The sequence below is a fragment of the Labrus mixtus genome, chromosome 11 (assembly GCF_963584025.1).
Source record: "Labrus mixtus chromosome 11, fLabMix1.1, whole genome shotgun sequence".
NCBI classification, from domain to species: domain Eukaryota; kingdom Metazoa; phylum Chordata; class Actinopteri; order Labriformes; family Labridae; genus Labrus; species Labrus mixtus.
In genome coordinates, this window is record NC_083622.1 from 10840692 (window position 1) to 10866320 (window position 25629).

Sequence of the window (25629 nt, forward strand, 5' to 3'; positions counted from 1 at the left end):
TTTCGATACTTTTTTTTATTCATGTTTTTTTAACATGGCATGATGCAGTAAAATAAAAGCGACACCCTGTCAGTCCATCAGTGTCACACACATGGACTGACTTCCCTTTAAGCTACAACAATTCTGACCTCAAGGCACATTGCTGGATTGACAATCAAACAAATAATAAAAAGAAACATAGAACATAAATGAAAGCAGAAAATATAAATGGCTGAAGCTCATTATCAAAAGTGCTCTAAAGCAGTGGTACTCAACTGGTGTAGCCTCAAGGCCCACACCAACTTCGATCCATCCACTATCTTTGATGCTTTTCCCATTCAAGGTTACGGGCGGGCTGGAGCCAATCCCAGCTGTCATTGGGTGAGAGGCGGGGTAAACCAGCCACACCCACATTCACACCTACGGGCAATTTAGTGTCACCAATTGACCTAATGAGCATGTCTTTGGACTGGAGTCCTGTGGTAACTGGAGTAACCTGGAGGGAACCCACGCATGCATAGGGAGAACATGCAGACTCCACAGAGAGCGCTCCTGTCCAGGAACCTCCTCGCTGTGAGGCAACATCACTAACTACTGCACCACCGTGCAGCCCTCAACGCCAGCTCCTTTAGAAATCGGGACCATAATATCTGATATTTTTCAACGAATGAGATTTATTAAATGAAAACTAAACATGTGACATGTTTTTAAAGTGCTTCAAAGTGCAGACTTTTAGACACTATTTCTTTTCCAGGCACACATTGGCGACCCACTAAAAACAGCTCCACGTCCCACTTTTTGGTCCTGACCCACCAGTTGAGAACCAGTGCTCAAAAAGTATAAGTGCAAACATTTTTAAGCTACCCTTGTAGGAGAAGACCCTTTAATTTCAGCACAGGTTATACCAAGTGAGCGGATGATTTAACAGTAAATACAGTCAGTGGTTATGATTCATAAAAGCCCAACAGGAGAGTTCCTGTCTGGTCACTAAAAGTGCAAAGCAGAGGTTTTCATTCAGGCTGCAGGGTTACTGGTGACCTCCTCCAGCAGGGGTTTGTAGAGTTGGGGGTCTTCAGGACTCTAACAGAGAAGAGAGAAGAAAGAGAAAATCATATGAAAAGGTGCAGACACAATCAAATCTGTGAGAATTTCACACATTTACAGAGTGATTACACACATTGACTGTACATGGTAAATGGACTTGAGCTTGTATAGCACACTTTTACACTGCAGGTCACACCTACACATTGACACTCTGATGGTAGAGGCTGCTATGTAAATTGACCATCAGAAGTAACTAATCTTTTCGTACACATTAATATACCGCCAATGAAGCAGTGGGGGTAACTTTGGGTTAAGTGTCTTGCCTAAGGACACATCGGACATGTTGCTGAAGGCGCTGTAGAGAGACGACCGACTCTACCACTGACCCACAGCCTGAATGTGTAGACTCTACCTTGTTCTTCTCTCTCTTCTGAATGAAGCAAAGAGCCTTGATCCCCAAGATAGCAGAGCTGATGACCACACAGAACTCCAGGACGCACAGAACAATCAGCACGGTGTTGATGCTTCTCATTAGCATCTGATGGGACACAAAAGAAACAGTGATGTGTTTAAAAGCTGTGACTATCTGTAGGAAGCTTCTGACAAACTCATTTTCAGAGTTTCTTCATAGTCAACTTGTTTTAAGTCTGTATCATCATTAGCAGCAGTTAACTTTGAAGACAAAACGTATCTGTAAAACAATCACAGCCGTCTCATTTCCATTCCTCAGCGACACAAAACTTGTATTGTCATTGGTCAGATAACGTTTCCCCCACACATACATACCAGAGTTATTGCTTTGACCTCCAAGCATTTAGTCTGATCAGGAGATGAAGTTGTTGTAGTGTGTCGGTTGTAACCATAATCGTAATCATTATTTCGACACATCCACCAGAACTCAATGTTTGTAAAGTTGATGCTGTAGAGCACGATGGTTGCAATGGAGAAAGCAACTCCTGAGAGATTCAGAATCACGTTGAGGATAACCTGTAGAAGAAAAATCTCAATGTATGAACAACAGACACAATGAATGTACAAACTCCTCCTATTTTATGGTCTCTATATGAAGATAGATTAAAAGTTGACGATTCAATGAAAGCTAACAGGAGGATTTTATAAAGCTGGTTTACTCACCAGGCAGGGACTTGGACGCTTCTCAGACACGATGCTCACGACACCAAATAAAATAAACTAAAGAGAGAAGAGACAAAAACATTTAAACTTCCATTCTTTCACACCAACTCTGATACCTGTTGGGGTTGTATCAAGTCAACTTTGGTTATATTCTTTAATTATTAATAATATAAATAAACTATCATTAAACTATGTTTCATCTTGTTTTGGGGCACCACCCTGTAGTCAGGGAAATATAACAAAAATATCACTCAAATCAGTCTCAAACTAGTTATTTAATTAATAATATTATTAATAATTAATAACTACATTTAATCAATTGAAGGCGTGAAATCCATACACAAAGCCTTCGCACCCAGCTTGTATCACAATGTAAATACACCAGTAATCACAAACAACTGCTCTCTTAAAATTATAACAGAATTTATTTAAACAAAGCAACATCAATCCAAAATCAATGAACTTAATCAAACAAATAACTATTACAAACTAATCTAAGCAACAAACATTATCAAGCAAGGCTTGTGGATGAGGTGTAAATGTGTGTGTGTGTGTAGATGAGTGTGTATGTAGATGAGAGAGAGAGAGAGAGAGAGAGCCGTTGACTGAAGGTAAACTAGCATAGCATTACACACATAGGCGAACACAGCGGTTCATCACAATAAAACAAATGCAGCAGCTTACAACAGCTAATAAACAGAATGTGACGTGTCGTCAACAATGATGCATAATTATCAGTGGTTATAAAAGAAACATAACTATTTCCGAAACTACTTCTGCCCAGACCAAAGCTCTTACTTGGAGTAACTCCTGGTGATCGTTGCAAAGTTGGTTAGATCGTCACTCTGTTGAATGTTAAATCAACAGATTCAGGCAGGTTTCCTTCCTGGCAGATGTAGAAGGAGGGTAGCGGGATTCAGATCTTTGACCAGAACGCTGCTCTATAGGGTCTTCTGGTTGCAGGAACCCCTTTGTTTAGTTGCCTCCAAAATAACTTTAGTCAGGCTCGAGACTGTGATACAGGCCTGAGTCCTTTGTCCCACACACATGGTTGAGGCCCAACATCCCCCCTTGTCATGAAGAGCGAAATGCAGGTTACGATCTTTAGGGCAGCTCACGGACCAAACAGTCCTTGTGTCTGGGATGGAGACACATCCCAGTTTTGCAGTTCCTTAGGGAAGCAGTCCATAGGGTTAACAGTTCAGCGATATTAGAGGCATTTTGGTCTGGGCAGACACTGAGGCAAAGTCTGGGCAGACTGTCTAACTATGTCTAACGCTAGGCATAAAACATAAACAGGCATTAGCAAAGCTTTGCTACTCAAGGTGCATTCTTTAACAAAACAAATGAAACAAACAAGCAAGAGGAGGACAGAAAGAGAAGAGTGTCAGGTGTAGATTTGTGGGCTAACTCCTAGCCTGGGCAGGAGCGCCTGTGGGATGGTGTATGTGGCATGTAGGTGTGTAAATGTACATGTGCATCATGTCTCACTACCAATGTCAGGTCATAAAACAGAGACTAGAAAGCATTAACGTTGGTGGAGTGACTTTGGTGCGTGTGTGGAGACTACTCCCCCCTCCCCGATGTGGAGTCAGAACCTTGTTCTTTGTAAGGGCTGGAGGCCTCCAACTGTCTTAACACCTCTGTCACACACCTCCGGATCATGTTCTCCATTCCCCTGTCAGAACCTGCTTCCTTAGGAAGTTCATGGGAACTCTGGTTATGCCTACCCCTCTGTCTGGGGCTTCGGCCATCCCGAGAGTTCTGTTCGGGTCTGGTGGTTATCAGTACTTCAGGTTGGGAACTACCCTGTGGCTGGCTCCTTCCTTCACCCCCCTGGTTCTGTTGTCTATTCTGCCGGTGATGCGGTTTCTTAGATTTATTCATAGCATAAGGCAATTTGTTGCCTTCTAGTGCTAGGTCACTATTGTGTCTCCAAAACCCAGGACGTATGCGTGTTTCCCAAGCCACCTGTGCAAATTTCTTGATCTCTGGCATACCAAGCTGATGTGTTCGGCAATGCATGGTGACATCGTACCGCACACAGCCATGCAGATTGTGCAGGAATATGGACTTGAAAGTCTGGTCCTCTTCCAAACCCGGAGCATTACGTCCCTGGAAATATCCAGATTTTAGGCGCCGGTAATAATCTTTGGGTGCCTCATGCTTCTGGTGCCAGGCACTTAAGGCTCTAAGAGGGGCAGATACAGGGTCGGTGTAGGTGGAGAATTCCTCGCACAAAGCATTGCAGAGTGCTGAGTACTGGTCTCTAATCTCAGGCCGGAGGGTAGTCACAAAGTCATGGACACTCCTGGAAGTTGACTTCCAGATCAGCTTGAGTTTTTCTCGTAATAATAAACTAATTTTCTTAGTCCTTGGTTTATCCTGGCTGCTTGGTTCTTTATTGAGCTTTTTCAGCAGGGTTGTTTGATCTCTTGAGGGGCTTGGTTCAAGATCAGAGCCATATTCTGACAATATGTCTTGCTCCATGCATACCTGTGCAAATTTCTGAATAACGTCAAACACATCCAGCACTTCCTGCTCAGCAGTTTTGAATTGCTGACGAATAAATGTATTTTCTGCCAACAGAGATTGGATGTGGTTCTGCAGGGCTTCTTTTTCTACTTGCAGCTAGGTTTGCTGCAGGAAGGACTTGCGTTGGGAAAGAAGGAGGAGTTGCCCAAGAACATTCAGGATTATGCTTTGGGGTTTCCTGGCTCGGTGGTTGGCCTGATCAATGAGCTCCTTTAACTTCTTATCACAAATGCTAATTGAATAGCTATTTCGGTCGGTTATCTCCTCTAAGGAGAGGTGCGTCAGACCGGCAACAGTTTCTTGCAGTGATGCGTCGTCTGATCCAAAAGGAGTCTCAGCTCCCGGCTCACCTAGGGTCTTGGTAGACATTTTACGTGATAAAATGGAACCACAGTGGATTACTGTTAAGAAAGCCGCTAAGCTAAACAAAGCTAGATCAACATAAGAGCTAATCTTATCTAGGTTTCCCAACTGATCACTGCAGTCTATCCTGGAAGCTAGAAAAAGTGGATTCACACCTCAAGTCCTCAAAGGATGGGAGGAACTCAAACCTCTAAGACAGCTGGCTATGCAACAATTATGAGGTTACACTCTCAACTGGAAAAATGGCTAAATAGTTGTCTCTTTTGGAGATTCAGGCAGGTTTCCTTCGTGGCAGATGTAGGAGGAGGGTTTGCTCGAACCTGATAGCATCTGATTGCGCCCAAAACTCCTAAAAATATGCCGTGGAAGTAGTCAGCTGAATCCTCTGATGCTTGAATTCAGCATGTGAAGAGCTACCTACACTGAGCAACCTCAGCTCTGGAGTTTAACCTATGTAAGCCAAGATGAGGAAAGGGTTTGTCTCGAATGCTGGAGTCCATCTTGTTGGAGAGGGTATCCTCTGGTGTCGGCAGACCACACTTGAAGAGAAGGAAGCAATGCCTGGTGATTGCTTTTAAAGACTGGATCTGCCTGTGGGTTAACCTCAGGCCTCCTCCAATGAGGATAGAGAATTCAGACGCCCCCCACCCCCCCACTTTTCACACCTATTTGTTAGTTTCAGTTGGGGGTTGCTGGGCTAAGACCCCTTTGTTTAGTTGCTTCCAAAATAACTTTAGTCAGGCTCGAGACTGTGATACAGGCCTGAGTCCTTTGTCCCACACACATGGCTGAGGCCCAACATAGCCATAAGTCATTACTAATATCTTCTACTTTACTGTAATATTAGTCAATCCAAAGATGCAAGGGGAACACTTGAGGAAGCACGTTGTTCATTTCAATGTTTTATATGCATTCAACTTTTAAGTCAATCATCTGAACAATCCTGGTGTCACCTTGTCCTCTGATCTTAAAGGTTCTTCTTCTCCTGCATGCTACAAATCACTTTGTCAGAATTGGACCATATGACAGTGTTCACAAGCATTCAAAAAGCTCCATAGAAGTAGTTTAGTCTTCTTGCTGATGGTCTGATTTTCTTTCACAGATCATGTTCTTCATAGTTCTCAGTTTTAAACTGTACCAACTACTTTATTTATTTATACATTTTTAAGATTTATTTTGTGGCATTTTTTTTGCTTTTTGCATTTATTTGATGGAACAGTGGATAGAGTAGTAAACAGGGGGAGAGAGTGACATGCGGGAAAGGAGCAACAGGTTGGAGACGGGTCGATTGACTGGCCAAAGGATGTAGTGTTTGTTTATCTCAGGCACTTGTAGCTTATAGCTAAATGCTAATGTCAGCATGCCAACACGCTCACAGTTCCGTTGCAAAGCAGGTCCTGTCCTGTAGGAAGAAAACCGGCAGCTGAATCTCCAACAAAGCAGCCTCAATAAAGTTACTTTAACTTTACTTTAGTTTTGTAAGGACTTTGGGACGCACATATTTAAATACACACAAAAAACAATATAAAAAACAAGTACAACATGAGTTTGCTTACCAGTCCTCCCATCCATAAGGGAAACTTGGAATCATCCATCCAAGAGCCAACAAAAGCGCTACAGAGGATCACTCCGAGGCCGATGTTCAGCAAACCAATCATGATTTGCAGAGCCTGATGGGGGAGCAAACACAGTATGAGCGCCACACACCTGTACAGTTTAAAAGTAGTTACCAGGTGTCATGGTTAAAGTCATCTGGAGAACAACACGGGGGGGGGGGGCAAAGAATCCTGTTAGAGGACCTCTGTCTCATAGTTTCATTGTTTACTCAATGTTCCTATCATAAATAAAACAGAACATTACCTGAAGACCCGAGACAGGTACAGAGCCCAGACGGTGTCATGAAAACACTCTGCAAATGAGACTTTGTCCTCATAGCTCTTTTCAGACTGTTTTTTTTAACTAAGCTCAGCGGTCACATCACATTTTTATACATTTGTATTGATTCTGTGACAGCGTAATATTGGTGTCCCAGTCTGAGAATTCACATTGCTTTTCAGCGGGAGCTCCACATATACACACAGTCAGACATGCACGCACACACAGCGCTGCGCTCCCCCGCTGGCGCCGCTGAAACCGGCTCACCTCTGTAACGCCTCTGTTACTACCACTAAAGACGGTGGGATCACTTCATCCCCCCATTACACTCAGATTGAAGGTGAAACGTCACAGGGGAGTAAATACCGCGGCTTGAAACAGAAGTCTGATGAGGGCTTGTGACTTTAATGTGTAGCTTCTGGCATTTCAAACACACAATTTAGTCAGAATTAAATCAGAACTGAGTGGGTGAAGGAAAACGTATGTGTGTACATTTTAAAGATGAAGTTTCATAGAGATACTTCAAACATGAGCTTGTTACTTACCCCCAGGACTGACTGAGACCTGCCCTGGAGCTTCTTCAGATGCTGGGACACAGAGCAGCACACAGGGTTGTAACAAAGGCCTTTGAGGATTTGGCATATTGGAGGTAAAACACTTTGGGGGTCCGAGGTCAAAGTGAGCACAGTGACCCCTTCAGCCTTGGTCATGGTCACAGACATCCTGCCAGCTCCGACAGACTGAAAACACAAGAGAGTAACTGCAGAATCAGTTTGCTGTTTCTTATTCCTTAAGTTTTAAAATAGTTACAAGCTGAATCTAAATGTCAAAGTAGTCCTCATAATCAGTTTTGCTGAGTGACTGACCTTTTCTTTTGGCTGACATTTATCGTCTCTTCTATTCCCTCTGACCAAAGTTTCACACAGTCAGTGAACTTTTTACACTTTGTCATTGAACCTTGAAGTGATTTTATGAACCTGTAAGTCTGTGTCGCATAAGGTGACACTAACTTCTCCACATCGGGCTTGAAAGTTGTCAGGAGTATGTACAAGCATATTCTAAAGTCCGCCCCCCAAAAAAAGATGACACTTGTACAAAGGAAGTTGATACCTCCCGGCCTTAGAAGAACTACTGGAAACTTTAGGTTTTCGGACTTACAGCACAGTTAGAAACATATTCACAGATTTGGCTTTCCCGGATCAATAACTCATCAGCGGAACATTTCTTTTACAAAACAGACACCTCTCTGCAATCACAACAAGATAGACTGCGAGCTACATTCGTATTTTCCTCAAAACGAGCCGTCCTCCGTGCTGGGGAACTTGCATTGGCCTCTATGCAGAGCCGGCTGGTGCTCGAATGCGCAGGGACCGTCTGCAAATTGTATCACCGAAAAAATATGATACAGAAATATTCAATAACTTCACCCAGGAGAGGTGTAGTGTCATGAAAATAATTTTGCACATATGTGATCTCATGTTTCATACTACATTTCTTAGATTGGAAAATAATACTTTTAAAAAAACATTTGAGGATTTTTTAATTGCCTATAAATAGCCCAATGTTCAATAAAATCCCCTTTGTAAGGTGTAGGGTAAAACAAAAATCCCATTATGAATAAATGTCCTCCTGCTCTATAAACTACATCACATTGCTTTGGATAAAGGGCTTTCATGTAATTTCAGTGATTTCTTTTAATCATGAATATATTTCTAACTTTGCCGAAGTGGTTTACGGTACATATTCAAAGACTATTGATAACATGGATGATGCAGTTAATGGCTTCAATGATTATTTTGTAAATGTTGGACCAATACTGGCTGAAAAAAATCCCTGTTTCTGTGAGATCTGACAACAAGAATTATGATTTCATAGACATTAATCCAAAATCAGTGTTTCTAACAGCAGTGGAAGAGAGTGAAATTATAGAGATTGTTCATAAATGTAAAAACAAAACTTCTACTGACTATAATGACATTGACATGAGAATAGTTAAACAGGTCATTCAGGGAATTGCAAAACCACTAACGCACATCTGTAACTTATCATTTAAAACTGGTAAATTCCCAAGAAAAATGAAAATTGCAAAAGTCATACCGCTGTACAAAACTCGAGACAAACACCACTTCACAAACTACAGGCCTGTTTCACTGCTTCCTCAATTTTCAAAAATCTTAGAAAAACTCTTTGCTGACAGACTAAACAAATTTATCAATAAACACAACTTACTAACTGACAGCCAATATGGATTCAGACCCAACAGATCCACTTCATTAGCAGTCATTGAGCTAACTGAAAAAAATCACAAATTCCCTGGACCAAAATAATTGTAATTTAAATAATGAGGTAAATGTTAAGCTAGATGGTGTTAATATTGAAAGAGTGTATGTAAATAAATTCCTAGGTGTGACAATAGACCACAAGCTCTGCTGGAAACCTCACATGAAACATGTTAAATCTAAACTGTCACGTAGCATCTCAGTCCTGTGTAAAGCAAAGCATATATTGGATCACAAATCATTGCATATTCTCTACTGTTCAATGATCTTACCTTATTTAAATTACTGTGTGGAGGTCTGGGGGACCACTTACAAAAGCTTACTGCTACCACTAGTCACACTTCAAAAACGAGCCATAAGAACAATCAATAAAGCAGGATATTATGATCACACCAACCTCCTGTTTTTACATTCCCGTACTATAAAGTTCATTGACCTGGTTGACTATCAAGTGGCACAAATCATGTTCAAAGCAAGAAACAAACTGCTACCAGGTAATATTAAAATTATATTTTGAGGGAAAAGTTACATTTTAAGATGCTAGCTGTTCGCATGAATTTAAAAAGTCAATGCATTTCAATTGGTGGTGTGAAACTGTGGAATGGTATGAGCACGGAGTTAAAGCATTGTCCAAACATGATCCAGTTTAAAAACATGTACAAAGCAATGATTTTCAAAAGGTACAGGGATGAGGGAGAGCTTTAAGAAGGAAAAAAAATAAAATAATAATAATAATAATAATAATAACAATAATAAAATAAATATAATAATAATTGGGTTTACAAGTTTTGTATACACAGGTGAATGTTAATGTTTTTTATATATATGTAAATTGTACATATAGTAGCCTATATCAAATTGTATATATATAGATTGTATCAAATGTATAATTGTAAACATACTGTACCAAACTAGATATAAGGATTGTATAAATATATAAAATGTAAATATAGTACATCAAATTGTACAAATACATATGTATATATAGATATAGATATATGGATTGTATAAATATATAAATTATTAAAAAAATCATAGTATATCAAGTTGTATATATGTATGGAAAATCATTGGACTGTAAATATCAAATATAGTATCATAAATATAGTATAGCAAATTGTATAATAGATAGATTGTATATATAGAGAGATTATAAGGAACACACGAATTTAATTTAATAAATATTAATTATTGAGCTGTGGAAAACGGGTAGGATTAAATAAGTTTTATACGTCTTCCTACTCCTTTTCAGGCATATCAACAATATGTAATTTGCTTTTTCTTTTTTGTGAAATAATTGTTGAACATTGTTTTTTGTTTATTCTATTTTTGTGCTTTTCATTTTGTTTTGTATTTTTGATATGTTTGATTTTATTTGATATGTCTGAAATAAATTTAATGAAATTTAATCAAAATTTAAAAAGACGGCCATTGTGAACATCCTGTCTCAAAAAGATACTTTGAAATCTGGTTGTAAATGTATTTATCTGTGTTTGCCATTGCTCTTTATCATATGAGTATTATGATACAACTTCATTGTACTTCATGTATATTGTATACTATGCTGTATTATTTAATTGTATTTCTTATTTGTATATCTGGTTTTAGTATTTGTATATATTTCTGATATTAGGCACAGACAGGCTTGCTCCAACAGCATTTCGTTGTACTTGTAGTCCTAAACAGTGACAATAAAGATATCTCATCTTATCTTAAACGAGTGTGCCAGGGATTTCGTTCTTTACTTCTTGTGGATCATGTTGAGGACAGCCAGTCCCTATGCTTAACTGTCACAAGCCATTTGTTTACATTATAGGCTAGTTGTTAACTTTTTCTTAAAACCTGCGAGCATATTTTTCACAACACAAAAAAGAGTTAACCATTATACTCTCGATGTGATTTAATAACTGTAATTCAGTTTAAGACATTCAGTACTCACATAACGGTCTTTTGGAAATGATTTCGAAGTTGTCCGTCTCACTCGAACGAGCTGTGGATTTACTTTTATTAGGTAGAGAAGACACACCTACACATTATCCCATGATATCTGTTTCTAACTAGAGTGCTGCTGTCTCAGTAGCGTTGTGCTCAGTGCTGCCCCTGGCGGTCGGAGGCTGTACTGCATTAGCATATCCTCTTAGTTTAATTCTGACCTTTAAAACAATTCAGGCACAAACAATGTTCATTGCGAAAGTAGCTAGTAACATTGCTTTGGCAAAAAATCACAATGTTTTTAAACGATTCTACGTCATTGTTATTGTAATGTGGCGTCCAGCCACGAGGGGCAGCACTGAGGTCCTTTGCCTACGAGTAGGCCAGCAGACTTTCTTTTTCTTTTTTATATAAAGGGAGGAGAAACGAATCATTTTCCAGAAGTACTTCCCCATCTGGGAAATGTGTAGAAAATCCGTCCATTAATCAAGAAGACAAAAGTGACTTCACTCTTTATGCGATTCTTACATCTACATCATCAAGAGAAGGCGGCACTGACATGATGCAGGGCTGTAGGATGAATAACGTCATCTTTATTGTCAACTTGTGCCATACGTATACTGGACATACAATGTCTTTGAGAAGTCAATTTATTCCAAGTGCAATAAACATCCTTAATCTCACTATGTGACTGATGAGATCTAAACCGTGATTTAATGTGTAAGTGTAGCTGCTCTGCTTGTCTGTGTTACTGACTGCCTGAATGTTTTTGTGCTGTTTTCATGCATTTGGAGAGCCTAAAAAAAGATGTGCATTCAAAATAAATGTGCATAGAGTAGAATAGAGGAGAGGTTTTATCGCACAGATTCAGGCCTGTACAGGTGCACTGGAATGAGTGTGCATTGCTCCTTCAGTCATTTTTCTGAATTATAGAAGAGCAACACATTGTAACAAACACAAGAAATATACACTACAAGTAATAACACTGCTTAAACATACACCCTTTATAAAAATGTAAAAAGAGACAATGAAACAACAATAGGACATGTATGTTCTCTTGTTTAGAGACTTTTGCATTTAAATTATTGCACACGACAGTTTTGCACCTGTAGCTACGTTTGCACATTAATAGTTCTGAACATATATTATCTCACGTTACGCTGTTGCACTTATTTGGTTCATGGTAATTTTTTCTATGTTATTGCACTTATTATCCATCATGTAGGTCAGATGGGTGATGTTCTACTTTCCACCTTATGTCATGTGCTTTGAGTCTGATGTTGGCTGGAAAGAAGCGGACGTAGACCCGAGATGAGAGTCCTAAGAAAGAGAATGAGACAGAGAGTGAAAACTCAGATGAAGACCTCGATGAGGTGGACTAAGATCCAGAGCCAGATTAAGTGTACCGTCATCTGCACCATCATCTGGTGCCCTGTGCAACACTGCATTTTATATATTTCACTTCACAACATGAACAATTTTAGTTTGAAATGTTCCATATTTTGTCCATTTTCAGGTTTGTACTTTTATTTGGGGTGTCTACTATTAAAAGTTTTCATGCTTTATAATGTTCAAAAACCCTTTATTTTTCTCATCCTGTCCATTGCTGCAGCAGCATTATTAACCAGCTAGTCATATTCTCCATTTTCTGTCTCTTTAACACCTTCTTCCAGGTCCAGTCTTCTCATTAGTCTACTGAATGAAAGAGTTGTATTGAAGTTTGCTCTCATTTCTAACAGGTCTACAGACATTATATTGTAGCAGTGTTAGCGTGCTATACTGTTATCAATGTTTAATTGCACTTAATTATTTTAATTAGGCGCCTTATTTGATAACACGTGCTGTATTCCATGTAGTAGGGAGACCTCTGCTGGACATTTTGCAGAAGTGTGTTTATCATGTATAAATGCCTTTAACTTCAGTTTATTTTAAGCGAGCTAACATACCTCACTATTTGATTATCTAAATGCAATTTCCAGGACTTCTTGTTCTTGCTGGACTATTTTACATGTTCAGGATCCCTTCATTTATCATCTTTTCATGTAGCTAAAATAGTGAAATCTGGGGAGTCTGGTGGCTCAGATAGCATAACATGTGACTTATAATATAGAGTGTTCGACTCTGGCCCTCTGCTCTTTGGTGCATGTTATCTGTGCTCTCTCTCTCTTCCCTGGGGGTCACAAAAGGGCGTTAGGGAAATGGAACAAAAATACCAATCAACTAAAAACATTATTTGTGACAATAACATTTGTACATATGTCTTACTTGATGTGACAAATCACTGCATTTCCAAATCTGTGTCCTTTTTTTATGCACGTCTTTAAAAACATTTAACACACACACCAAAAGATATATTACATGTAATGAATGACATTTAAAATACATGTTTACTGTTAATATAACTGTTTTATTATTGCTTAGACAGAAATGATAAGCCATTGTTTACAAAAACAGACATTTGAATATAATGACTGATTAACATGATAATTAATTGTTAGTGACTCTAATCATTTGAATGTTTAGAATTGATGGGTGCCCCGTGCACAGCCGTGCTACTCATCCGGGGTGTGGCTAGACAATCATTTGTATGTTTAATTTCTGATATTTGGCATCTTGAAAAGAAAATATCCCACAATCTTCTCTTGCTAGGCATCACCAATTTGATAGAAAAAAATCACAATGATTCGGTCCCTCTGAACTTTGGACAAGGAGAACACAGATGCCTACTTCTTCAGATGGTTGAATTCCCTCAATGTGGCAACAAAATGTAGTACAAAGGATTTAAAAAAAAGAATTGATGAAGGGGGTCTCCATCAGAGGCTGCTGCTATATGTGGATCCTTGGTATGGTAAAGTATGGTAACCCCTGATTTAACACACGTTTATCATTCATTTATTCTTGAATACATTAACTAGGTATAAAACAAAAACAATAGGTGCTATTGAAAAAAAATGAAATTATTAGTCACTGCCAGTCCATAGACTGTTGATGAAGTAGTAGGCCTGAAGGCGGGTATCGAATTCAATACTTTTTTGGCAAGGATCGAATTGCTTCGATACTACAGAGTATCGAAAAATGGCTTTTCATTCGATACCAAATTTCGATACCTATCATACCTATCATCAGCGTCAGTGAGCCAATAAGCATGCAGCGTGTCTGTTGTTGTGTTTTGAGAGGCTTGACTACAGTTTGCATCGTGAAGTGAAACCACATTATGGTAAAATGGTTTATTTTCTCATGTTATGAAACTGCTTTGAATGTTTTAAAATGACATGGAGCTGAAAAAAAACCCAAAGATTTGTATCATAATGTGTAATTTAATGTTTTTTTGTTAAAATGAATTTCATAAAATTGGTATCAAAAAAAGTATCATTTAGGAATCGGTATCAAAGTCAAGGTATCGGTTTCGGTATCGAACATTTTTGAACAATACCCAGCCCTATGGGGATGTGGCTTGAATAGGTCTGTTTTCATTAGGAATAAAAAAATGATATACAGTATTTTCTGTTGTATTTCAAAAGTCATGAAAAAGAATTATGTTTACTGTGAATTAATAAACAAATAGAAAATAAATGCGTAAATATGAACTGTTTACAGGCATATTCGAAACAAGAGTCCAACTGACAAGATCAGACATGCAAACAGAAATCCAACATTTAACAATCTTGATTTTATGATTTGGATGATTTTATCTTCCAAATGAATGAATGTTTAAAAAAAGACTAATTTAAAAAAAGCAGTCCATCTGTGTCACCTACATGAATGAACCACACTTCCAGCTACAAACACACTGACTATAAGGCACGTTGGCTGATCTATAAATCTGTATAAAAACGATAAGTTCAAGGGAATGAAATGGAGAGCAGCATATTCAGAATGATAAGGTGCATATCATTTAAAAACAATCTCAAATATAAGTGCAAATATTTAAGGAAGCTGTGTAAGAACAGACAGATATTACATTATTTGATGTTAACGGTATAAAAGCTCAGGAGAATGTTTGAGTACCTTGTAACTAAAAGCACAAAGTCGAGACTTTCATTAGACCGTAGGGTTCCTGGTAACGTCCGCCTCCTGCAGTTGTCTGTAGTGTTCTGAGTCATCAGGGCTCTGAAAGAGAACACATAAAATCACAGTCATGATCATTTATGTCATCTTAGTTTGAAATATTTATTTTTTTACAATATAAATGAATAAAGCAGAGGAGCTCAAATCTTTAAGAAGAACATGTATTCTCTCAGTGCACTTTTTTATTTGAATTCAGGAACATCTTCAGTAGTAGCTCAACGGGTGATGTGTGCACAAAGACACACAAACAAATATTAATTATATACCCTTTCTATCTTCAACAATCAACATAGGCTTCATTTTGACCCAAAGTTAATAAGAGTTTGTGTTAAATCAACCTCTCATATGTCAACAGCAGGTTAAACAGTATGATATGATTTGTTCACTCTACCTTGTTTTCTCCTTTGTTAGTGAACTTCAGAGCCTTGATCCCCAAGACGGCAGAGCTGATGACGATGCAGAACTCAAGGACCGACAGCATGATCAGAAAGGTGAAAATGCTTCTCCAAAGGTCCTGTTGGTACACACAGATACATTACAAACAGAGTTACCATTAACGTCTACCATCACATTCTGTTTTATTTAACAAAATGAGTAGAGTGCTTTTGTTTTTTTCCTTTTTATTTGTTTGTGTTTTTTTATATTTCTGATTGAACAAACTATTATGGAAGCCATGCATATAGATTTGATAGGACAGGTGCATAACACTGTATTTTAATGAATTAACAAGCATTTTATTCGGTACTGAAACTTTGTTTATAAGTGTATTTTCAAGTTTGACAATTTGACGTTGAACATCTTTGTTCTAGAGTCCTTAAAAAAGGCAAAGAAGATGTAAGTTTCAGCTCTTGTGTTACATAAAAGTAGATGAAATTAGTGGTGTTAGAAGGTGTAAATAAATTACATTCTTGTGGACACAACACTTCAGGCCCCCCCTGCATAAGTCAATTCCCCAGTTGGGACACCCCAGTCAGAAAGTTCTGGACATGCCCCTGAACAGAGCAGTAATTGCTATCAAGGGTAACTTTTATGACAAATGTTTTTTGCTTTTTTTTTCACTCGTCAGTTTAACTGTATTATGAAACACTCACCATAACCATCATTTCCGCCTCGTAGCATTTCTCTGTCATGATCTTCTCCAGAGGAGTCGCTGTATGATCTAAGTCATACTCATAATTATCTGCTTCACAAAGCCACCGCACATCAACGACAACCATATAGATGCTGTAGAGAATAATGGCGGCGATGGCAAAACCAACTCCTGATAGATTCAGAATCACAGTGAGGATGACCTAAAATATAGACAGCAGGTGTCATTTCATGCACAATAAGCAGAAAATCAAAAGTACAATAAGAGTGACTTATAATGAAAGATCAAAAGAAGATGTTAATACAGTAAGCTTCTCACCAGCCACGGTCTTGGGCACTTCTCAGACAAGATGCACATGGCACCAAAGAAAATGAACTAAAGAAGAGACAAAAACTTTAATATTACTTCACTCAAACACTTAAAAATCCATTTACAGCTCTCATTTAAATAATCACCATCATGAGCAATTTATGACTTGAAAATTTGAAATGGCTTGTAAAGCGCTTTTACACCGCATGTCACAGCTACAAATTCACACACTGATGGTCGAGGCTGCTATGCAAAGTGTCCATCAGTATTAACTAATCCCATTCATACACATTCATACGCTGCTGCTTCATGTAAGTGTCTTGCCCAGGGACACATGATCAGACATGTGGCCGGAGGAGAACCCCCGCACTTCCAGTTCAGAGACGGCTGACGCTAACAGTGAGCCACAGCCACCCCTTTGTAGCTACCACAGACGGATAATTTGTCCCAGAAGCCATTTCTTGAGCTCCAGAATTTTGTTAGAAAATACTAGTGAAGTGACTTGCAGCTTCTTAATCAAAAGTCTGTGGGAAAACCCTGTACTATTACTGACAATGTGCAGCAGGACTTAACGTCCTTTTTGTAGGTATGTTTTACTGTTGCAGGAAGTTTAACTTGACACGTGACTGGCATCATATCTCTGCTCTGTGTGTGAAAGATAAACACGGCTCAATGTGCAATATGTGTTAATTGGTGTGGACTGCTCAGGTTGCTTCAAGTGCATTTATCCTGACTACCGTACAAGAGAAACTCTTTTAACTTGATCCCCATTGATGAGAGCATTGAAACGTCATTTCCCATTCACCTGACCGACCACACCTCCATTTGGGTGGAAACAAGCCTTAAGAATGTATTGGCAGTAGACAAAAAATAATACATTCATAAAATGCATTAAACCTTATATTAGCTAGCTTACCATGCCTCCTAACCAAAAAGGAAAGAGGTAGTTAAACTTTTGCCAGGAAGGGGCGTTGCCAGTGAGGATGGCTCCAAGACCAATGTTCAGCAAGCCAATCATAATTTGCAGAGCCTGTAGAGGAGAAAACACAGTATGAGGAACACTACGAATAAACAATACCTGTTTTGTGTTTTCTCAATACTCAAATCAGAACTGAGTGGTGACAGAACATGTGAAAAGTAAATAAATACAAAGTGTGGTGCACAGAAAATCAAAAGCTGAGAGTAATAGGACAAAACAAACAGGTTGGAACTCACCCCCAGGAGTGACTGAGAAGTTCCCTGGACCCTCTTCAGGTGCTTAGATAAGTCGCAACATGGGGGGCTGTAGCAACGGCTCTTAAGAATTTGGCAAAATGGGGGACAAAGACTTTGGGGGTCTGAGGTTAAGGTGAGCACAGTGACCCCATCAGCCTTGGTCTTGGTGAGAGACATCCTGTCCTCTCCTATGAGACTGAATAAAGAGAGGAAAGGAAATTGTCTATTAGCATGGTCAGGAGGACATACAGCTATTTATAGTCATATCTTTTTTGTTATTATGTTGATGCTCTGCTTCTGCCTGCCTTTCTTTATCTCTCTTTGTTTGCTTCTTCCTCCGTGTCTCTTAATATGTTGTGGAGTCGAGCGCATGTGATCAGTTAGTGTACTTCTTGTCTATTAGTTTGTGGCTGTGCGCTACGTATATGCCTTAACCACCTCCGGGGACAGTGGGGGTCCCCAGACTGTTGAACCCATATTTTGGGGGACACGAGCTGAAAAGTTCGGGACCCCCTTCTCTACCACACCTGAAAAAGATGTTATTGTTCTTTTAACTTTCAATAGTTTTTTACTTTTCACCATCAAAATAACAGATTTTATATCGTTCAAACACATAAAAAGAGCATTTAAGAACTATTAGACCATTGCACATTTTGACAATGTTGCTGCATTGATGGAGTTATTTATGCAAAATAAACCCCGACCAATTATTGAGTGTGCGAATGAATAAGATCGACATTTCTGCATTGTACCTTTTTCTTTATCGGTCTGATGTATTATTCTTGTATTTTGAAGTACTGGAGTTTCGATTTTCATGAGCTGTAAGTCCTTATCGTCAAAAAAAGTCTTGAAATATTTTACCTTTAGTGTAATGAATCTGGAAAACATGAAAGTTTCACTTTTTCTTGGAAAAAAAAATCCAAGAAATTCTGATTCTTAGGCTCCCTGTATGTGTTTGTTGGAAGCTTAAATTGTAATTAAAATATCTAGTTTTTTTTACTTTCATGCATATTCTTTTGGTAAAGAAGGTCAATGTTACAAACTTTTACACACTGTCAATAAACAATGAGGTCCAGCATACTTGTTTTTAAACAGCGCACATATTTTCCATTAGGCGTACACTTTAAAATACGATACAAAACAACTTCGTTTAGATAACTGTACAAGAGTTGCATAAATAGCTGAATATAGTAACATAAATATAACCTTTGACCTTTCAATCTTAAACCAGTTTAACTGTGCTAAAGAAGGAAAGAAACCGTTTAAAAACATTCAGAATACATACGCAATAGTGTTGTACAAGTTTTTCCAAAACCTACCAGGAGGACTATCAGTCGATTTGAAGACGCAGTTACACTTTATTCAGCTGAATTGTGTGAGATATATCCATGTAAACACGACATGGGAACACTTACGTAACTCTGAACTTCCTTCTTCACTGCTGGCTGGGCCTTTGCTTCGGAAATTGGAACTATGGCAACGACCCAGTCAGCGAAGAAGTTATGCTCATTCAGCATGATTGTGCTCGGTGCCGCCACCAGTGGCCGATGGCTATATTGCACTCGCTTACCCGTCTTGGCCTTTAAAAATGTCGAGCGATAAAAAAAGAGTGCGTAATATAACTATAGTTTGTTTTAATTATTATTAATCAAGCGATAGAATCACATATCATCCATTAATATATCTGATTAGTCATGTAGCAGTAGGACTATAAAGTGTATCACTGCAACATCACATCTGAGGCTACTTTTCTCTGTACTGTAGGCCTACATACACAAAGAACATAGATCTGTAAATATACTACTAAAGAAAAACATTTTTTTTTTAACTTTTTTATTTTATTTTATCCTAAGTAACGTGTACTGATTTGTATATATTTTAAAGGCAAAGTTACATTTCCAATGTTTACAGTATTTTAAGTTAAACACCAACTATTTGTGCTTCTGCATTACTGCAATCCTGAACAGCTGTTTCCTTAAAATGTAATTATTTTATTGTACTTAATTTTTGTTATTTATGTCGCCTTGGCAGTGTAAATATTTGATTTCCGTAACACTTAACCCTTTGATATCCTCTACATCTTTCTACATTGTACTGTATGTATCTTATAATAATGTTTGAGCGTTTTTATTGCATGGCCTTGTCTAACAGTCATTACATTTCACTGCGCACCCCTACTGTATGAGCATGTGACAAATAAAAAGCTTGAATCTTTCCATGCCAATAAATCCGTTTTTAATGGAATTGAAGCATGCAAAGATGTCTACAATCTGAACCAAAGAGTTACGACTTACCTCTTTGTCTGTTTGTAAGAGGAAAAAGAAAAATCTCCATCCAGAAAAAGTTTGGCTGAGTGCAAGTTTGTTGTGCAGTTATTATTTGGAAAGGACAAGAATGGGAACCTACATGTTCCCTGATGTGCTCATCTGGAAGCTATAAAGAGAGCTCTGCTAATGCATCAGGAAACATTTTAAGTGCTGGCCGGCTTCACATGTTCGCACAGCAGATAATAATGAGGCTTTTACATTTGACATTTGAATAGAAGACAGATGAGTAGAGAGTGGGCTATACCAGTGTTTATTATCACCATGCTGGCACAGTCACTGCAATGTGTTATATGTTAAAATGTCACAGTATGATAGCTGTAACGGCAGACAATCACACTTTCAAATTAACAATGATGAATAAATCACAATACGTCATTGCTGTCCAGAACTTTAAGAAGCAGCTCTTAGGCCCACAGTTATGGTGGGGGGACAGACTCGAACACAAGAAGTGATCCCATTTCTCAGTCATGCTTTGAGGTGTCATATAAAGTACAGTACAGTGCAGAGATTCAAAGTCGAAGAAACATAGCTTTCGATACTTTTTTTTATTCATGTTTTTTTAACATGGCATGATGCAGTAAAATAAAAGCAACATCCTGTCAGTCCATCAGTGTCACACACATGGACTGACTTCCCTTTAAGCTACAACAATTCTGACCTCAAGGCACATTGCTGGATTGACAATCAAACAAATAATAAAAAGAAACAGAGAACATAAATGAAAGCAGAAAATATAAATGGCTGAAGCTCATTATCAAAAGTGCTCTAAAGCAGTGGTACTCAACTGGTGTAGCCTCAAGGCCCACACCAACTTCCATCCATCCACTATCTTTGATGCTTTTCCCGTTCAAGGTTACGGGTGGGCTGGAGCCAATCCCAGCTGTCATTGGGTGAGACGCGGGGTAAACCAGCCACACCCACATTCACACCTACGGGCAATTTAGTGTCACCAATTGACCTAACGAGCATGTCTTTGGACTGGAGTCCTGTGGTAACTGGAGTAACCTGGAGGGAACCCACGCATGCATAGGGAGAACATGCAGACTCCACAGAGAGCGCTCCTGTCCAGGAACCTCCTCGCTGTGAGGCAACATCACTAACTACTGCACCACCGTGCAGCCCTCAACGCCAGCTCCTTTAGAAATCGGGACCATAATATCTGATATTTTTCAACGAATGAGCTTTATTAAATTAAAACTAAACATGGGACATGTTTTTATAGTGCTTCATAGACTTTTAGAAACTTTATTTTTTCCAGGCACACATTGGCGACCCACTAAAAACAGCTCCACGTCCCACTTTTTGGTCCTGACCCACCAGTTGAGAACCAGTGCTGTAAAAGTATAAGTGCAAACATTTTTAAGCTACCCTTGTAGGAGAAGACCCTTTAATTTCAGCACAGGTTATACCAAGTGAGCGGATGATTTAACAGTAAATACAGTCAGTGGTTATGATTCATAAAAGCCCAACAGGAGAGTTGAGACTAAAAGTGCAAAGCAGAGGTTTTCATTCAGGCTGCAGGGTTACTGGTGACCTCCTCCAGCAGGGGTTTGTAGAGTTGGGGGTCTTCAGGACTCTAACAGAGAAGAGAGAAGAAAGAGAAAATCATATGAAAAGGTGCAGACACAATCAAATCTGTGAGAATTTCACACATTTACAGAGTGATTACACACATTGACTGTACATGGTAAATGGACTTGAGCTTGTAAAGCACACTTTTACACTGCAGGTCACACCTACACATTGACACCCTGATGGCAGAGGCTGCTATGTAAAGTCTTCATCTGGTTTCATTTGTCCCCATTGCAATAAATAAATTGAATATTAATTAGCCCTCAGGCTGCTCTTTTTGCACATTTGCACACCTCCACATTGCACTTTACTAACTTAGTAAAAATTCTCATTTTGGGTTGACCTCTTGACTGATTTTACTGCGATGTTTCATATCGTTTCATATTGTGTTGTGTTGTCTGATTGTTTAACTTTCTTTTGATTTTGATTTTAGGGTGATGTTGTCCTTGTATGTGTTGTCTTCTGTGTGCTGCAAAAACAAAATTCCCCCATGTGGGACAATAAAGAATCTGAATGTGTAGACTCTACCTTGTTCTTTTCTCTCTTCTGAATGAAGCAGAGAGCCTTGATCCCCAAGACAGCAGAGCTGATGACCACACAGAACTCCAGGACGGACAGAACAATCAGCACGGCGTTGATGCTTCTCAAAAGCATCTGATGGGACACAAAAGAAACAGCGATGTGTTTAAAAGCTGTGAATATCTTTAGGAAGCTTCTGACAAACTCATTTTGAGAGTTTCTTCATCGTCAACTTGTTTTAAGTCTGTATCATCATTAGCAGCAGTTAACTTTGAAGACAAAATGCCGTCTCATTTCTACGGTGGCTGGGAAGTGCAAAACACTTTAACAAAGCTTGAGATAAATTTACATTTTATAAAACAAAATTACAAAACCCACAACACTTTTATCAAGGACAAAACTCATTTACAAGATGTGAAACACTTTTACACGCGCTGAGACAAATTTACAATTTTACAGAATCTTGACGGAAAGGTAATGTACCAAATGCCGGAAGTGACCCGGAAGTGAATATCTGGTCCTTCTGTCTCATTGGTGTCCTTTAAAAGTTCAAGAGATCGTCCACACGAAAAGCAAAACTGACTAATCTGGCTCAAATGAGTTCCACAAAACAGGCGAAAACATCTTTCCATCACCACAAACTCTCGATCACTCCAAATCATTGTCTGCCAAGTCTTCTCAGCAAAACAAACAAAATGACCCCTCACTCAATCACTTCCTGGTTACTTCCGGCATTTGGTACGTTCCCTTTCCGTTAAGATTCTGTAATTTGTAAATTTGTTTGGGGACTGGTAAAAATGTTTCACACTTTGTAATTTTGTTTTGCACTTCCCAGCCACCGTATGTTTCCATTCCTCAGCGACACACAGCTTGTATTGTCATTGGTCAGATAACATTTCCCCCACACATACATACCAGAGTTATTGCTTTGGCCTCCAAGCATTTAGTCTGATCAGGAGATAAAGTTGTTGTAGTGTGTCGGTTGTAACCATAATCGTAATCATTATTTCGACACATCCACCACAACCACATGTTTGCCATGTTGATGCTGTAGAGCACGATGGCTGCAATGGAGAAAGCAACTCCTGAGAGATTCAGAATCACGTTGAGGATAACCTGTAGAAGAAAAATCTCAATGTATGAACAACCACACACGATGAATGTACAAACTCCTCCTATTTTATGGTCTCTATATGAAGACAGATTCAAAGTTGACGATTCAATGAAAGCTAACAGGAGGATTTTATAAAGCTGGTTTACTCACCAGGCAGGGACTTGGACGCTTCTCAGACACGATGCTCACGACACCAAATAAAATAAACTAAAGAGAGAAGAGACAAAAACATTTAAACTTCCATTCTTTCACACCAACTCTGATACCCATAAGTCATTACTAATATCTTCTACTTTACTGTAATATTAGTCAATCCAAAGATGCAAGGGGAACACTCGAGGAAGCACGTTGTTCATTTCAATGTTTTATATGCATTCAACTTTTAAGTCAATCATCTGAACAATCCTGGTGTCACCTTGTCCTCTGATCTTAACGGTTCTTTTTCTCCTGCATGCTACAAATCACTTTGTCAGAATTGGACCATATGACAGTGTTCACAAACATTCAAAAAGCTCCATAGAAGTAGTTTAGTCTTCTTGCTGATGGTCTGATTTTCTTTCATAGATCATATAGTTCTCAGTTTTAAACTGTACCAACTACTTTATTTATTTATACATTTTTAAGATTTATTTTGGGGCTTTTTGCATTTATTTGACGTAACAGTGGATAGAGTAGTAAACAGGGGGAGAGAGTGACATGCGGGAAAGGAGCAACAGGTTGGAGACGGGTTGATTGACTGGCCAAAGGATGTAGTGTTTGTTTATCTCAGACACTTGTAGCTTATAGCTAAATGCTAATGTCAGCATGCCAACGCGCTCACAGTTACGTTGCAAAGCAGGTCCTGTCCTGTAGGAAGAAAACCGGCAGCTGAATCTCCAACAGAGCAGCCCCAATAAAGTTACTTTAACTTTACTTTAGTTTTGTAAGGGCTTTGGGACGTACATATTTAAATACACACAAAAAAACAACAACATAAAAAACAAGTACAACATGAGTTTGCTTACCAGTCCTCCCATCCAAAAGGGAAACTTGTATTCATCCATTTGCCACGAAGAGCCAGACCCAGAGCAGAGGATCGCTCCGAGGCCGATGTTCAGCAAACCAATCATGATTTGCAGAGCCTGATGGGGGAGCAAACACAGTATGAGCGCCACACACCTGTACAGTTTAAAAGTAGTTACCAGGTGTCATGGTTAAAGTCATCTGGAGAACAACACGGGGGGGGGGGGGGGCAGAGAATCCTGTTAGAGGACCTCTGTCTCATAGTTTCATTGTTTACTCAATGTTCCTATCATAAATAAAACAGAACATTACCTGAAGACCCGAGACAGGTACAGAGCCCAGACGGTGTCATGAAAACACTCTGCAAATGAGACTTTGTCCTCATAGCTCTTTTCAGACTGTTTTTTTTAACTAAGCTCAGCGGTCATCACATTTTTATACATTTGTATTGATTCTGTGACAGCGTAATATTGGTGTCCCAGTCTGAGAATTCACATTGCTTTTCAGCAGGAACTCCACATATACACACAGTCAGACATGCACACACACACAGCGCTGCGCTCCCCCGCTGGCTCCGCTGAAACCGGCTCGCCTCTGTTACTACCACTAAAGACGGTGGGATCACTTCATCCCCCCATTACACTCAGATTGAAGGTGAAACGTCACAGAGGAGTAAATACCGCGGCTTGAAACAGAAGTCTGATGAGGGCTTGTGACTTTAATGTGTAGCTTCTGGCATTTCAAACACACAATTTAGTCAGAATTAAATCAGAACTGAGTGGGTGAAGGAAAACGTATGTGTGTACATTTTAAAGGTCCCATATTATGCTTTTTCTGGTTTTATATGCTCTTTAGTGTGTTTTCCAAGTGTCCTGTGCATGTTTAGGCACATCTATGTGCAAAAATGTAAAGTCCGTGGAAACGCGGCTTCTCCTACGTCCTCCTGTTAGCTGTAGCATTAGCTGCGTGTAACGCTCGGTTCTAGCCCCCCTCGCTAAAAATTTGTCAGTCCGACGTCATTGTCAGTGTGAGATCACTGATCTAAGCCCATTGGCTCGTTGTGTCAAGCCCTGCAGCTCATGTTGCGCGCCCGTTAACTTCTGTAGCACGCCCACGATATGCCATAGCCTGCGGTAGCACAGTAGTGCTAAGGTGCTAATGTTTATGCTCCCCTCGGACGGAGCCAGTGGCTGCATTCCAAATATGGTAAAAGAGGCGGGACATTTCCGAGACGCGTGCTGAGCAACTGACCAATAATGACAGAGCGGATCG

The 25629-nt window shown here is 39.2% G+C and overlaps 3 protein-coding genes and 2 long non-coding RNA genes across 6 annotated transcripts in view; 2 read left to right on the forward strand and 3 right to left on the reverse strand.

The window, feature by feature from the left end:
- Positions 1–11249, reverse strand: LOC132983587 (membrane-spanning 4-domains subfamily A member 8-like). 2 transcript variants are annotated; one of them, XM_061049956.1, is made up of 7 exons: positions 11149–11249; positions 7476–7670; positions 6612–6725; positions 2158–2214; positions 1810–2010; positions 1436–1561; positions 1–1059 (listed from the first exon to the last, which is right to left on the reverse strand). In XM_061049956.1, exons 2-7 carry the CDS (start codon positions 7650–7652, stop codon positions 994–996), a joined length of 741 nt encoding a protein of 246 aa, XP_060905939.1. In that variant the 5' UTR covers positions 7653–7670; positions 11149–11249; the 3' UTR covers positions 1–993. The 2 variants fall into 2 exon arrangements, with proteins under 2 accessions (XP_060905939.1, XP_060905938.1); XM_061049955.1 differs by lacking the exon at positions 11149–11249 and adding an exon at positions 7797–7928.
- On the forward strand, positions 1591–22852 carry LOC132983589 (uncharacterized). The gene is made up of 2 exons (XR_009674853.1): positions 1591–1710; positions 22738–22852. It is a non-coding gene; the product is annotated as an uncharacterized LOC132983589 (long non-coding RNA).
- On the reverse strand, positions 13528–19281 carry LOC132983584 (membrane-spanning 4-domains subfamily A member 4D-like). The gene is made up of 7 exons (XM_061049952.1): positions 19143–19281; positions 17824–18011; positions 17525–17638; positions 16618–16674; positions 16301–16501; positions 15601–15723; positions 13528–15251 (listed from the first exon to the last, which is right to left on the reverse strand). Exons 2-7 carry the CDS (start codon positions 17998–18000, stop codon positions 15183–15185), a joined length of 741 nt encoding a protein of 246 aa, XP_060905935.1. The 5' UTR covers positions 18001–18011; positions 19143–19281; the 3' UTR covers positions 13528–15182.
- The window catches only part of LOC132983586 (membrane-spanning 4-domains subfamily A member 8-like), a 14857-nt gene continuing 9612 nt past the window's right edge, over positions 20385–25629 (reverse strand). Inside the window, exons 3-7 of the mRNA XM_061049954.1 lie at positions 24360–24476; positions 23506–23562; positions 23157–23357; positions 22251–22376; positions 20385–21726 (exon numbers count right to left, since the gene is read on the reverse strand). Coding sequence (XP_060905937.1) covers positions 21661–21726; positions 22251–22376; positions 23157–23357; positions 23506–23562; positions 24360–24476 — 567 coding nt within the window. The 3' untranslated portion in view covers positions 20385–21660. The remainder of the gene's footprint in view (positions 21727–22250; positions 22377–23156; positions 23358–23505; positions 23563–24359; positions 24477–25629) is intronic.
- Positions 25034–25629, forward strand: part of LOC132983588 (uncharacterized) — a 1049-nt gene continuing 453 nt past the window's right edge. The window contains exon 1 of the long non-coding RNA XR_009674852.1: positions 25034–25172. This is a non-coding gene — a long non-coding RNA (uncharacterized LOC132983588). The remainder of the gene's footprint in view (positions 25173–25629) is intronic.